General features: G+C 37.5%; 1 protein-coding gene across 3 annotated transcripts in view; it reads right to left on the bottom strand.

The window, feature by feature from the left end:
- Positions 1-12,481, bottom strand: part of VPS41 (VPS41 subunit of HOPS complex) — a 107,306-nt gene that overhangs the window by 84,972 nt on the left and 9,853 nt on the right. For all 3 annotated transcript variants that reach the window (XM_055707508.1, XM_055707507.1, XM_005446220.4), the window contains exon 3: positions 1,611-1,718. In XM_055707508.1, coding sequence (XP_055563483.1) covers positions 1,611-1,718 — 108 coding nt within the window. The remainder of the gene's footprint in view (positions 1-1,610; positions 1,719-12,481) is intronic.

Raw genomic sequence — 12,481 nt, 5'->3', positions numbered from 1 at the left:
TCTGAATAGAAAAGCCAGATTTTCAGGATTCACAGCAAAGTTAAACTGGTTTAATCACAGGCATATTTAACATCGTACTGTATGATTTTGCTAATGATGACTCCTTAGCAGGTTTTTCCTGCTCTTGCAGGGGAAGAAAAAAACCCCAAAAAACACCAAAACACAGAACAAAACAGAAACCACCCCCACAAAACCTATAACCCTGCTTCATTTTTAAGCTTACTGTTCTAAGAGACCTATTCCTAAAAGACTTCAGTACCTGGCTTCTAACAATATTGATCCTTCTCATAAATAGTCTATCTAGTTTGCTGGAAAACTAAAAGCACTGGGATACTTAAACAGCTTTCCTGTATTGTCACTCTTTGTGACACTATAGTTAAAGCTGGATCTGTGCAGATCCTTACAGAAAAATCCTGGTCAATGCAGCTTTCAAAATTTACCTGAGGCTCAGGAAAAAAAGGTAACAAAAACAACCACAGACCAGGAGGAAATGCTTCCCAATTTTCCAAATATCTGTGTAATTCTAAGTTGTCAAAAACATTTTAAAAAGACTTATTGTTTTCATTCGCACAGTTAAAATACAAGCTTCATCTGAAGAGCCTCTTGAGCCATAGCAACAGTCCTTTGAGTAAAAGAAACACAGCACAAGTCAATCTAAAAATATAGCCAAATAATAGAGATAGATCCCTCAACAATAACTGCTAAGGAGCTATTACTGGCTGCGAAAAATTATACATTCAGGAAATAGCTATTATGTTTTAAATACAAACAGTTACTTGATAAATCATTAACTCATACTTTCACACTCTTCAACACTCCTCAGTATTTTAAAATGTTCTTCAGTATTTATAAAAGAGAAGAAAACTCCGGGAAAAATAAAAGCAATTGTTTAAATCACTGAAGAAATATATGATGTTTCTTCCTGGTAAGAACAAAGGAATGAATCTTTGTAAAATTCCTTTACTTTGCATTGCCCATCACTTTCTCCGTTTCATTCTCTTGTATGCCTCAAACCTTACTGGTATTAGAGCACACACATTCACTCTCCTTGTTTTTAACATACTGAATCAGGAAAGGGGAACAGAGAAGTGTTAGTACGACATTCCCCCCAGAAATAAACAAACAAACAAACGAAGAGGAAGACTGTAATTACTTTCTTCTACACTGTTTTACCAAACTCTGATGTCTTCCACAGCTGAATATATGCTAAGCTGGACCCTGGCATGATCAAGCCTATCTTCAGTGATTCAGGCTAAAATAAGCAGTATATGCCAACTTCCTTTCTGAATGAAAAAGTTAGGACTGTATCCCAATTCTAGTTCATATTACTGTCCATATTTAAAATTGAGAGAGCGTCTTTCCAGTAGCTTATGTAAACATCCCATCCAGCAAATCACTGCACCTTGAATTCTCACCTCATTTTCTCACTGAGAAAATGTGGCTTGTTCAACACAGGTTTACCATGAATTTTATTTATATTAGTGTTGGCTTGCACTGCACCTCTACATTTGGCAGAACATCTACACAGAAATATATTGATGAATTATAAGCATAGATAAATGCATAAAACCAAGCAGAAGTTCTACCTCTGCCACAAAGTCACATAATACCTTTTCATGCACTGTCATACAGCTGGCTGCATCCTTCTGGAGAATTTCAGTCACTCCATTAGAAAGCCGTTCATATTTCAGCTTAGGTTCTTCTTCACTCTCATCTTCCTAAATTTTTAAGTGTGTAAGGAAAGGGGAGCAAGAGAAAAAACAAACACACATTTAGAAGTTTATTTTAAATAAAAAATTAAAAGATACCCCAAATCTATCACACAGCAACAGGCGAAGATGGATCACTGCTATCTTTTAACAACAGCCATTACAATCAAAAGCCAAACTTCCACATTTTTATCACTGGAGGGGGCTTGAGTTGGGCTTTTTTGTTACTGGTTTCTCTTTTTACTCCAAAGTTCTGGGTGCAAACAAAGACTGCATAGCAGCATATCAATTCAGCTGTAAAGAGGCACTTCGTCAACAACTAAAAGCAGGAAAAAATGTACATGTGTACTTTGTTTCATAAAGTTAGTCATTCACAATTTAGCAGAAAAATATAAAAGGGATGGATATGGAAAAATGGACGATGATAAAGTAACATGTGCCACTGTAGCCACAATTAACTCTAAGCTGAAGCATGCAGGTTACAAGAAACTTCAAAACCTTTACAAGATGCTGCATCTCTGTAGGAAGGATACAGGCAAAACACTGTGAACAAAAATAAAAAGAATCCACTAGGAATAAGTTAATCAGATAAAATGCACCAATGGGTTTATGTTAAAAAAAACCAACATAAACAAAAAAGTATAAACATGTAGTTGCAAAACTGTCTGAGAACAGGATCCAGACACAGCATATCCCTATGGATCACCTATATCATCTGCATGATAGGAACTTTTTGCGGTAAATACTGAAGCTTTCCTCTGTTTTTCTTTTCCATCAATTTTGGTATTATCACCCAATCACTACTTAGATGCAAAGAAAGATGACGTATCAAGTGGCAGAGAGCGAAGAGAAAGGAGACTGAGTTAACGTACACAAGTAGAAAATTCACTGATCAAAGAACACCCAACACATTTATCTCTTAGGAAAAGAAAATCCAAGGTGCGAACCAGCTCTCTGGTCATAGGCATCTGTCTGTAACAGATGGTCTACTGAAGCACAATGCCAGAGAGAGATTTCCTAAGCTTCAGTAAGCCTCAGTTAATACTATACATGCATAGACATACACAAACCCATGAATATCCTTTGGTCCTCACTGGGAAACAGCATACCTGCAATAACAGTCTCCTACACTCACTATCAGTTCTAATGAACACATCAACGTTGAGTGCATTTCCCACATAAAACATGTCTTTAATTTCTAAGCAACCAGAATATACCAGTGCAATGCTCTAGTAAAGGAGCACCTTTACTTCCTACCAACCACTGCTTTCCAAACCCTAGAATGGAAAATAAAAATGCACAGTGTCAGTCTACGGCAGAAGTGTATTTGTGCAACATTCTCTTGTAGCTAATGATGTGAAAAATTAATTTGGAAGAGACATGTTAACTTGTTAATAAAACATGTTTAGTTTAAATTGCCTTTACAATACTAAAGCCAGTCCTTCCCAAGTTAAATATTACAGCCATTTACCATGTGTGCTACCATCACACATGGTAGTATGTACACACCCTCATATAACACATAAAAGCCATACAGACCTATGGAAACACTCAGTATTTAGCCCCGTGCTTACATAAATATGCTGCAAAGAGAGGCCCTTTTAAAATGTTATTTGAGAGTTTTATGACAGAATACAAATGAGATTAATATAGGGATGTCAGCAGTCCATGACGCAGCAGTCTGAAGCGAGGTGTCAAAATGTCCACCAAGAAACAATCTTATTCAGTAAATCTAACACTGAACAAAGTTGTTACTGGACAGAATGACAATGTCAAATTACAGAGCTGTATATAAATCAGCCAAATTCAATGTGCCTACAGATCCTTAATAAATGTCTACAGGGTAGAGGGATAAGGTGAAGTCAAAGAAAAAAAGCATACATGTGATGGAAGGAGGGTGTAAGGAAGCACACATCCATTTTACAGCAATTAATACATTGCTGCATTTCACACACTGCTTAAAAAGATTACACTGGAGATGCATGGGTAATCATTGAATAAATTCGAAGTAGTAAAAACTGGACTCCAGTCACCTAGTTTTTATAAGATCCCACATGTTGCTGAAGTCTGCACATCCAATGTGCAACCAATGTGAAAAGTTAATTCTAGTCTCTTGAGTTGTTTGCATAAAAGCATTCATCCATGGACCATTAGATAAAGTTACTGTAAATAAGTTTTGCCTGTCTTATTTATGAGTGAAAACTAAGTAATTTTTCCTGCACATGCATATACAAAAAATATATACTTTCAAAAGTCAGTGCACCGAAGCATTCTGCCAAGCTTCAAAAAAAGTATACAAAATGAAAACTTCGAATATTAGGTACGATGATGTACCCATTTCACGCTTTTTGTGACAGGTATCTTTTATGTTAAGTAAAAGTCAAGCTAAAAGGTGAATTGAAATGGGGTGGGGGCACTTGGCTGTAAACAAAATGAAAAAGGTGATTTGCAAAAATGCAAGATTTCTCTACTGCTTCTGACTCTGCCTGTTATATTAAATGCATTTGATTAGCTCTTATTCAGAGTATCAGAGTTTAATCATTTTAAAGGTATTTTTCTATCAGGAAAAGCTTTTATGTAGTCTGAACTTTAAAGTAAACACAAGCCGGTGTTAATAAAAACCAGATCAATAATTTTTGTTAAATTTTAATAATCCTGAAAACCTACAAATAAAACCATCAGCAGCCTGAGTTGAGATGACAGTTAGCTACGTTTCTATGACAACCTAGAGGAACAGTACAAGTCCTGACTTGCAGCAAAGCTAAGATATAAACAGAGTGACATTTACCCCATACAAGAAAATTCACAGCTTTCCTTTTTCAAGGGGGGTGGGGCGCGCAGACACCATCAACTGTTCAAGTTACATGGATTTTTCTAACTGTATGGCACTTCAAATTAAAAAGAAGTCTTTTAACACCCTCCTAATGGATTCTAAACATTTGAAAATAAATTTTATAATACTGCTTCTTGAACCACTGCTTAACACTTCTTCCATATTTTCTGCCTCAAAAAACCCGAAACACAACCAGACCAACAACGCTGGATCTTGAAATTCTTGACAAATGTATTATGAGATGAGAAATAGATATTGCACAAAATGTGTAAAACTCTCCACACATGGCAGCCTTAAATTCTTAAAGGGACTGAGACCCACAGAACTGACAGGAGGAACCTTTGTGGTGTTACAAAATACATAATGACCACTTTTCAACCACAGAAATGCCAATTTGAAACTCATATTCCATTTAGTTTTCTACCTGCATTATACTGCTGAACCTAGCACTCAAACTGCTAAATGTAAAGAACAGGTATCTATAAGCACTTGCCACTGAAAATAGATTTCCAATTGAATGAAATACTCTAATTAACCAGTAAGACTAATAAAATATTTTCCTACTAAGAGCTCTTCCATTTGTCATTGCTGAACTCTGAAACTGAAAATAAATTCCTCTTCCCACAGCTAATACCTAGTAGTTCCAAAACTCACTACCAACTCTTCTCCTGGAGCAGATTTACACAATTGAGAGCTGTAAACATGCAATAAGCTCTCAAAAGGCCAGCAGCACTGTGAGGGACACTCTACCTTTTGGAATGAAGGTTCACAACCTCCTTCCGATATTCAGCCCCGTCTTTCTCAGCTTTGCCTACAGGAGCAACTGTGGTGGAATTGAGAGTAAAGAAGAAAAAAAATCTGAAATCCGTCCTCATGAAGAAAATTTCCAGAAGGAACCTGTGGGCAGTTCCTGGAGTTATTCCATTAGCCCACATTTGTTCCTGCAGCAGAGGATCTGCCCACAGGACAGTCTGTCACATGAACTACATGCTCTACTGATTGCAGATACCCTGATTATACTACGGGCACTGACAGCGAAGTGTCATACCTCCTGCATGACTTGCCCTCAAAGTTTTTCAAAGCCTTTATGGAAATAAATGGTGCATACACTATAAGGCAAGTACTCTTCCTCTTTGCTGCACGTATTCTGTCTAGTCTCAGCTAGAATTCCAGTTACTATATAACAAAGCCATTCCAGCTTTGTTCACACCTGCAAGTTTTGACCCCACAAAGCATTTAAACTCAAATATAAAGATACATGAGGTCCACCACTCAAGCAATTTCAAAGGAGCTACGCTCACACCCTACCACAACAAGGCACCGGTATCACAGGCCTTCCTAAAAGGCCATGTCTTGGGGAAAAAAAAGACAAAACAAACAAAGAATCCACAGCTCATTTTCATTTTTTCCATGCTTTCTTACAAATTCATGAAAAGAAACAAAAAAAAAAAAAAAACCCAACCAAACCACTCTGTTGCCACAGTGCAAACCCAACATTATGCTAAAAAGTGAAAAGAGGCTACTTGTCAAGAAAAGTTAGTCTCACAAATTGCTATTTAACACAGGCTAGATCTTTGGAAACCCACATAAGAACCTACTAAGAAATCAGTATTTTTATTTATTTAAACAGCCATCACTATCATACAGAAGAAAAAAAATAAACCAGTTAGAGCTCCAGAATTATTAGTTTACAAACTATAAGAAAATCCCCAGCAGAACCCAAGAAACCAACACCATTTATTTTTGAGTTAAAAGAAAGGTTCACAGAACATCCTCAGTTATGTAAAAATGAATAAACACATCTTCAGTGCTCTGCTCAGTGCAGCTTCAGTTATTACAAAAATTAAACAACAAATATAAAAAAAGAACAAATCAAAACCTTGAAAAGATCTCAAGCCCCAGAATGCAGTCACTGGGTGAATTACTTAATTCTCTTTTTACATGTACAGAAGCACAAAGTGCAGCAAAATGCCCAGCAGAACTCAGCTGCCAAAAGCCGATATTACCTTTTCGATCTTGATGTCTTGACTTAGTCCTAAGCATAACCATGTCCAATTTAATTTTTTATGGAAATGATGTCTTAATCAGGAGATTAGATTTGTTGTCTCAGTTTTGGTTTTGAAGGCCTGTAGGACTGTAGGCTGGAAAGGATCTTTCCTCTACAAGTCCCCCAACTGACACGGGAGCAATGACTACCTATCCAAGTAGCTGGTACCCTGCTGAGAAGTAGAAGTGGATGACTTCTTACAACGCTGCTACGAAAGGTGCATCATCAGCGGTGATTTAGCACCACTGCTCGACCCCTAGTCCCTCTGCAAACCCTTCACACCACCAACATTGCTTGGGAGACGGTGCAAACCTCAATTTGGACAAGGGGACCCAACAAACACCTGAAACTTTAGGGTAACTGTTGCAAGATTTCCACATAGCAAGTACTACCCAACAAAGGATACAGCTGAGTTTTTTTAATTGACTTTCACCTCGTTACCACACCTGGAAGTTGTACCACATGGGTTGTAATGCCTTCTTTGGCCTGGTAAAAAAATTACCATTATGTTTTAGTCTCTGTCCTCTCTGGTTCAGATCCCAGACTTTTGTTAGGACCTGACTATCTCCCTTCATTCCAGGTCAAGAGATACTGAAGCACTGATCTATAAATGAAGCTGACTTTAGGTTTGCTAAACCCCACTCCCCAAATATCTCAGAGAAAATACTCATCCGAGTCCCTCAGACAAGTAGGTTCACTATTCCCTTAATCTGTCATTTCTAGTTCTCTCTACCCAGATTGTATTTAGGCTGAATGTGGCCCACATAATCCAGTAATCCAAATAACCAGACAAGTCTCCCTATTCCCACTACCATGTCAGGCATATCTACATGTATCATTTCTCACTGCCTGCTTTACCATATTTCACACAAAGGTATTTACTTTTTCTAATAGCTGTATGCTAAAACACTGAGATTTCACATATTTTTTTTGTACCTGAAGGCAGTAATTAGGCCTGACAAACTGTATAGTTTCTCCACCCTGGAAATAATGCTTCAGTTTAGACCCTTGCTCAGTTAGGACAACCAGCAATTTCTTCAGCCTGGTCTGGAGCGCAAGGCAAGATGCAGGGACAACAATTCTTTACTGCAGCTCTGCAGGGATTCGTTTTGGGATGCCTATGGGAAAGGGAAAGTGACTCTGCTCGCTGCAACATTACATCAGACAGAGGTTGAGGGGGTGACCCGCCTTCAAAGTGCCAGTCAATCCCACCTAAAACCCAGCTCTCCAAAACCAAGAGGTGAAGGGTGCTGGCTCTCAGCTTAATCTCTACTTTTAAGGCTGCAGAGTCCTGAACCCTCACGAGCAAGGGAAAATACAACCTAGCCCTACCCTAGCCTCCCCTCTTCCAAATCTGCTCTGCTTTGTCCCCTGGGAACACTCAGATGGACCTCTGCTGACTCCCTAACTTGCCTCAAACATTCCACCACCCACTCCCAGCCTGGACTCCCATCACAATTTCAACAACTTCCAGTGTGCCTGCCAGGACACCTACTTTCCTACTTTTCAAGGCCACACTGTCCTCAGAAGCTCACTTTCAGTCAGGCAACCCTCATGGCAGGGCACCTTATACAGAGTTTTTAATAACTGCTTACAGTCTGACATGAAACAGCTGTTCACAGACACCAGAACTCAGCATGGACACCTCAGCAAATACACTAAATTTGGATCTAAGACAAAGCAGAGTGCAGCCACCATCCCAGGAGCACACCCACACCAACCCACAGACACTGAAGGGGGACAGAGATCAAGACTGAGCAAAAGGATTTGGAAATGCAATTACCATCCTGTATTTCCGTGTCTTCTTTCCATGCCTTAACAGCATAGGTGTTCTTCTAATACATGGAAGGAAAAAGCAGTTTCATTTTACTAATTCAGGGTTCACAAATGGAAAAGAACAAACTGCCCATTTGCAATACACAGAAACATGGCTAGTGAATTAAAAAATTTAGCAAAAAGTCTGCTATATGTGAAAACACCACATGGGAGCAGCACATGAAATAACACATGTGAAAACAATTAATATTCTTAAAGCAATTTTAGAAAATATTAAAAGCCAAGTTGTAACAAATTGCTAAAGTCTACTGATAAATTAAAAAAAAAAAAAAAAGTAACACCATAAAGTCGCAACGCAGTTTGGAGATCCCTTCAACTTCCATCCCAGATAATGTTTTCAAGTCCCTGTATTATTTGGTAGTAATACTGAATAGTTTTTTTGGTTTGCTTTTTGAGAACACAAAACCAAAGAAAACTCCTAATCTGTCTGCTTAATGGTTTATCATGTTCATAAATTTAAGTATAACAACACCTCTGTTATACCTGTGATGAGGTAAATGGGTCTTCTCCCCCTCTTGCTACATTCCCAGTTAATAAACACAAAACACTGAGTCTTCGTAAATCCTATTCTTGCCTTATGATTGCAGGCATCAGATTTTCACTTGTACTTTAAACACAAAAATTAAAAGCTCTGAACTCCATATATTAAATTGGAAATGGTGTATCATCTATTTGATATAAGAAGGAATCCAAGAATATTTTTGGACATTTGTCCACTTCCACATTTCCCTCTACCCCAAAACCAAACATGCATTTTGTTTCCTCACAGCAACTATGAATAACCTGACCTGTAATTAACTGCACTGAAGTGTGCATGCCAGCAGTCTTACTGTGCATCAGCCTCTTCCTACCGTTTGGAAAGCTCACCTTCTTTAAAGATGATCAGTTCGGTCAGAAATGGTGGGAGGAATGAGGTTTGCCTTTGGAAAGTTTTAGAAGTCAAATTTGTCAAAAGATGCAAATTACTGAGGTGGGCAAATAGGACACATCACTGTCTTTGTAAAAGGTGTAGTTATTTACTCAAATTTCTTTTGTTGTATCATCTGACTTTAGTGTTTCCCGCTGATGCTGCCATTCTTGAAGGACAATGCCTACAGGACAACCTACTGGTTGGTGGCCATTCAGACATGAGTCAGAAAAACCCCTAGCCCATCTCAAGTTTCTTCTCACAACTGGAACCTAAACACTGGGTTTGAAAAATAATTTAAAGAAACATTATTTCTAATAAAAATAGCTGGAAATTCACAACACAAATATTTTCCAAAATTTTATGTTTCCACTGTTGCAAACACAGTAGTGGATTGTTACTTTGTATAATCAAGAAACACATGAAGTACAATTTAAAAGCCCATTCAGTCCTTAAAAAGATGACACCTATAAGTCATGTATAAAAGATCTTCAAGCAGATCTGGCCATATTTGATTTTTTAAAAGATTCCTGTGTTCTAAAACGATGCAAACACCACACCTTCCCTGCTGCCCATTTCTAGACCTTAACCTGCCTTCTTTTAAAAGGAAAAACAAATCCTAAAGCAAACCAGAAGAAAGCACTTCGCTCTCTGCTGTTATGGCAGATATATCCACTTGCCATGAAGAAATAAGTGATGCAGAACAAACAAGGAGAATTATAGTAAAAGAATACATAACTATTACAAAGTGCAGCTTCGTTATTACTGTTTCTCCATCGCTAGGATACAGTTTCCAGACTGGTGTTCCTGTCTCAACCACAAACCTATGTTCTTTTCACAATTATGATCCTGACTCAATTTCTTTCAATGCAATCAAATCTCTAACATTAAAGGGATGCCAAGAAAAACCCAGACTACAGCCTTTAACCTTCAAAAGCTCAGTTCGCTTGATAGTGTACAAATTGGAACACAATTTTATCGCAAATTGTTTTATTTACTGTGCTGAATTTAAATATTGAGCATTTTACAAGATCCTTTGGCAACTAAAACTTTTTGAGAGAACATAAACCTCTTTTCCCCCATTACTTGAATAGGAAAAACTTTGTTCCTACAAGAAAAGCAGATAGTTGGTTTAAGAATGAGAATAGCAAAGAGCATTTCATCTTGGTCACTGGTTCAAAAGCAGGTACAACAATAGTGAATAAAAGCTAGAAACATCCATGATCCTGTTCATTAGCCTATTTGGCCGAAATTTGGAAAACAAAACACAAAAAAGGACCACAAACAAAACCAAACCAAAAAACACCCCAAACAGTCTCCTACACATAGAGAGTAAGTCACATTATAAAATTAATGATTTCAAGTGACAACTTGAGTAATAACGTCAACAAAGATGCAAATTACTGAGGTGGGCATGGAGAACACATCCTTGTGTTTGTAGAAGACCTGATTATTCACTCAAGATTTGCAGAACACTTTCAGGAGAGTGCAAAAGAGCATAGGCTGCTGTATTTTGAACCCTACATGAATACAGGTTTTGTGAGCACTAATACAGTTTGGAATATTTGTTACAATTGTTTGGAATACATGTTACAACCATTTGGAATACATACTAAAAACCTATTCAATTTTCCAATTTTCCTGTAAGAAAATTAGGTTCTATTCTGCAACTACTGCTACACAAGACAACAAAAGGCATGAAGACTGACATTTTTAAACCACAAAAACACATTTGTGACTTACACTGCTAACATATTTTCTCCTAATTCTATGGTGAAAATACAGTTATGTTAGTGCAGTGAAGGAAGTGAAGTGAATAACCTCCCACCCAGTTCCTTTATGATTCCTCATAAGGCAAGTCACCAATACTTGCCCAGTATCTGGCTGTAAAATTGGTAAACATGGATCAGGATGGTAAAATTTCACACAGCAGTTTTCTGTTACCCCCATGCATTTTTTTCAAGGATTTATTTAATACCTTGACCTCTTTGGGAAATGCAGATATACACCAGAAGCAAGGAATTAAGATGATATGGCTGCCTGTGAGTGTGTATCAAAACGGGCTGCACTCACAGTATGAAATGACACACAGATGAAAGGCAAAGCAGAGAGCATTTTATTTCTTTGCAAAACTGTTGTGGCATACAGAATGGTACACTGTATTTGCAGAACGCCAATTGAAGATTCACTCCTATAGGTTTGAAGGAGTTGTGAAGCAGAAGTAACACACAGATGACATACTGCACATGAGCAATCATCATAAATGCCATGTTAAAAAAAAAAAAAAAAGATGTAAAAAGTTCATATAGTACAATTTGGTTTCATTTCAACTCCCAACAATTTGTTTTATTTTACTGGTAGTTTTGTGCATGGCAAAGACCACCTGTAAACTTTCAAATCCACTTTAGTGTTCAAAAGCACAGGATCAGTCCATCCACAGCAAGTGCACCATACAGAGGCAGCACAGGATAGACTGTTTTATGTCCCTGGCCAAAACCAATTCCAAAACTGAAATCCAAACACAGTTCAAATCTCAATGAAACTATGAATTTCCACTTGTATTTTCCTTTTGCTGAGTAAGGAACTTGGGCAAACATTTGTTTCCCCAGTGAACACTATTCAAGCAGCCCAGCTGCCACCTTGTGATGTACTACATACGAAAACCCTACAGTGCAGTTTTGACAACAGCAGTTTTTAAAGTTCACCCACTCACCACAGTGGAAGAACTAGATGGTAAATAGCTGAATTTCCCCACTACTTTCCTTTTTCCAGCCCAGACTGTTAGTAAATGTATTCATCTGAGTAGAATATTTTGGAAAAGACACATCTGCATACTCTTGTTAACACATTAGCTTTGCAATTGCATTTAATTTATGTAGCGCACACAGCAGCATTTTTACTTTTTATGTATTCCACAACACACACATAGAACAGGCACTTCTGGTTAATATTAATAGCTCATTAAATGAAGTATCTAATTTTCACTCAAAACTAGAAGATATTAAAAGAATATAGCAATAATCCATTTTTCCTGCAAGTCAGTCCTTTAACGATGTATATTATAATGTTAGTTACTAGTCACTGCAAACTTGTTTTTCAAATTAATGTATGAAAAGATTCCATTTAAACTTCAATAAATAATTTACTAT

Source organism: Falco cherrug, chromosome 4 (genome assembly GCF_023634085.1).
Source record: "Falco cherrug isolate bFalChe1 chromosome 4, bFalChe1.pri, whole genome shotgun sequence".
NCBI lineage: Eukaryota > Metazoa > Chordata > Aves > Falconiformes > Falconidae > Falco > Falco cherrug.
This window is presented reverse-complemented; position numbering and strand designations above follow the sequence as displayed.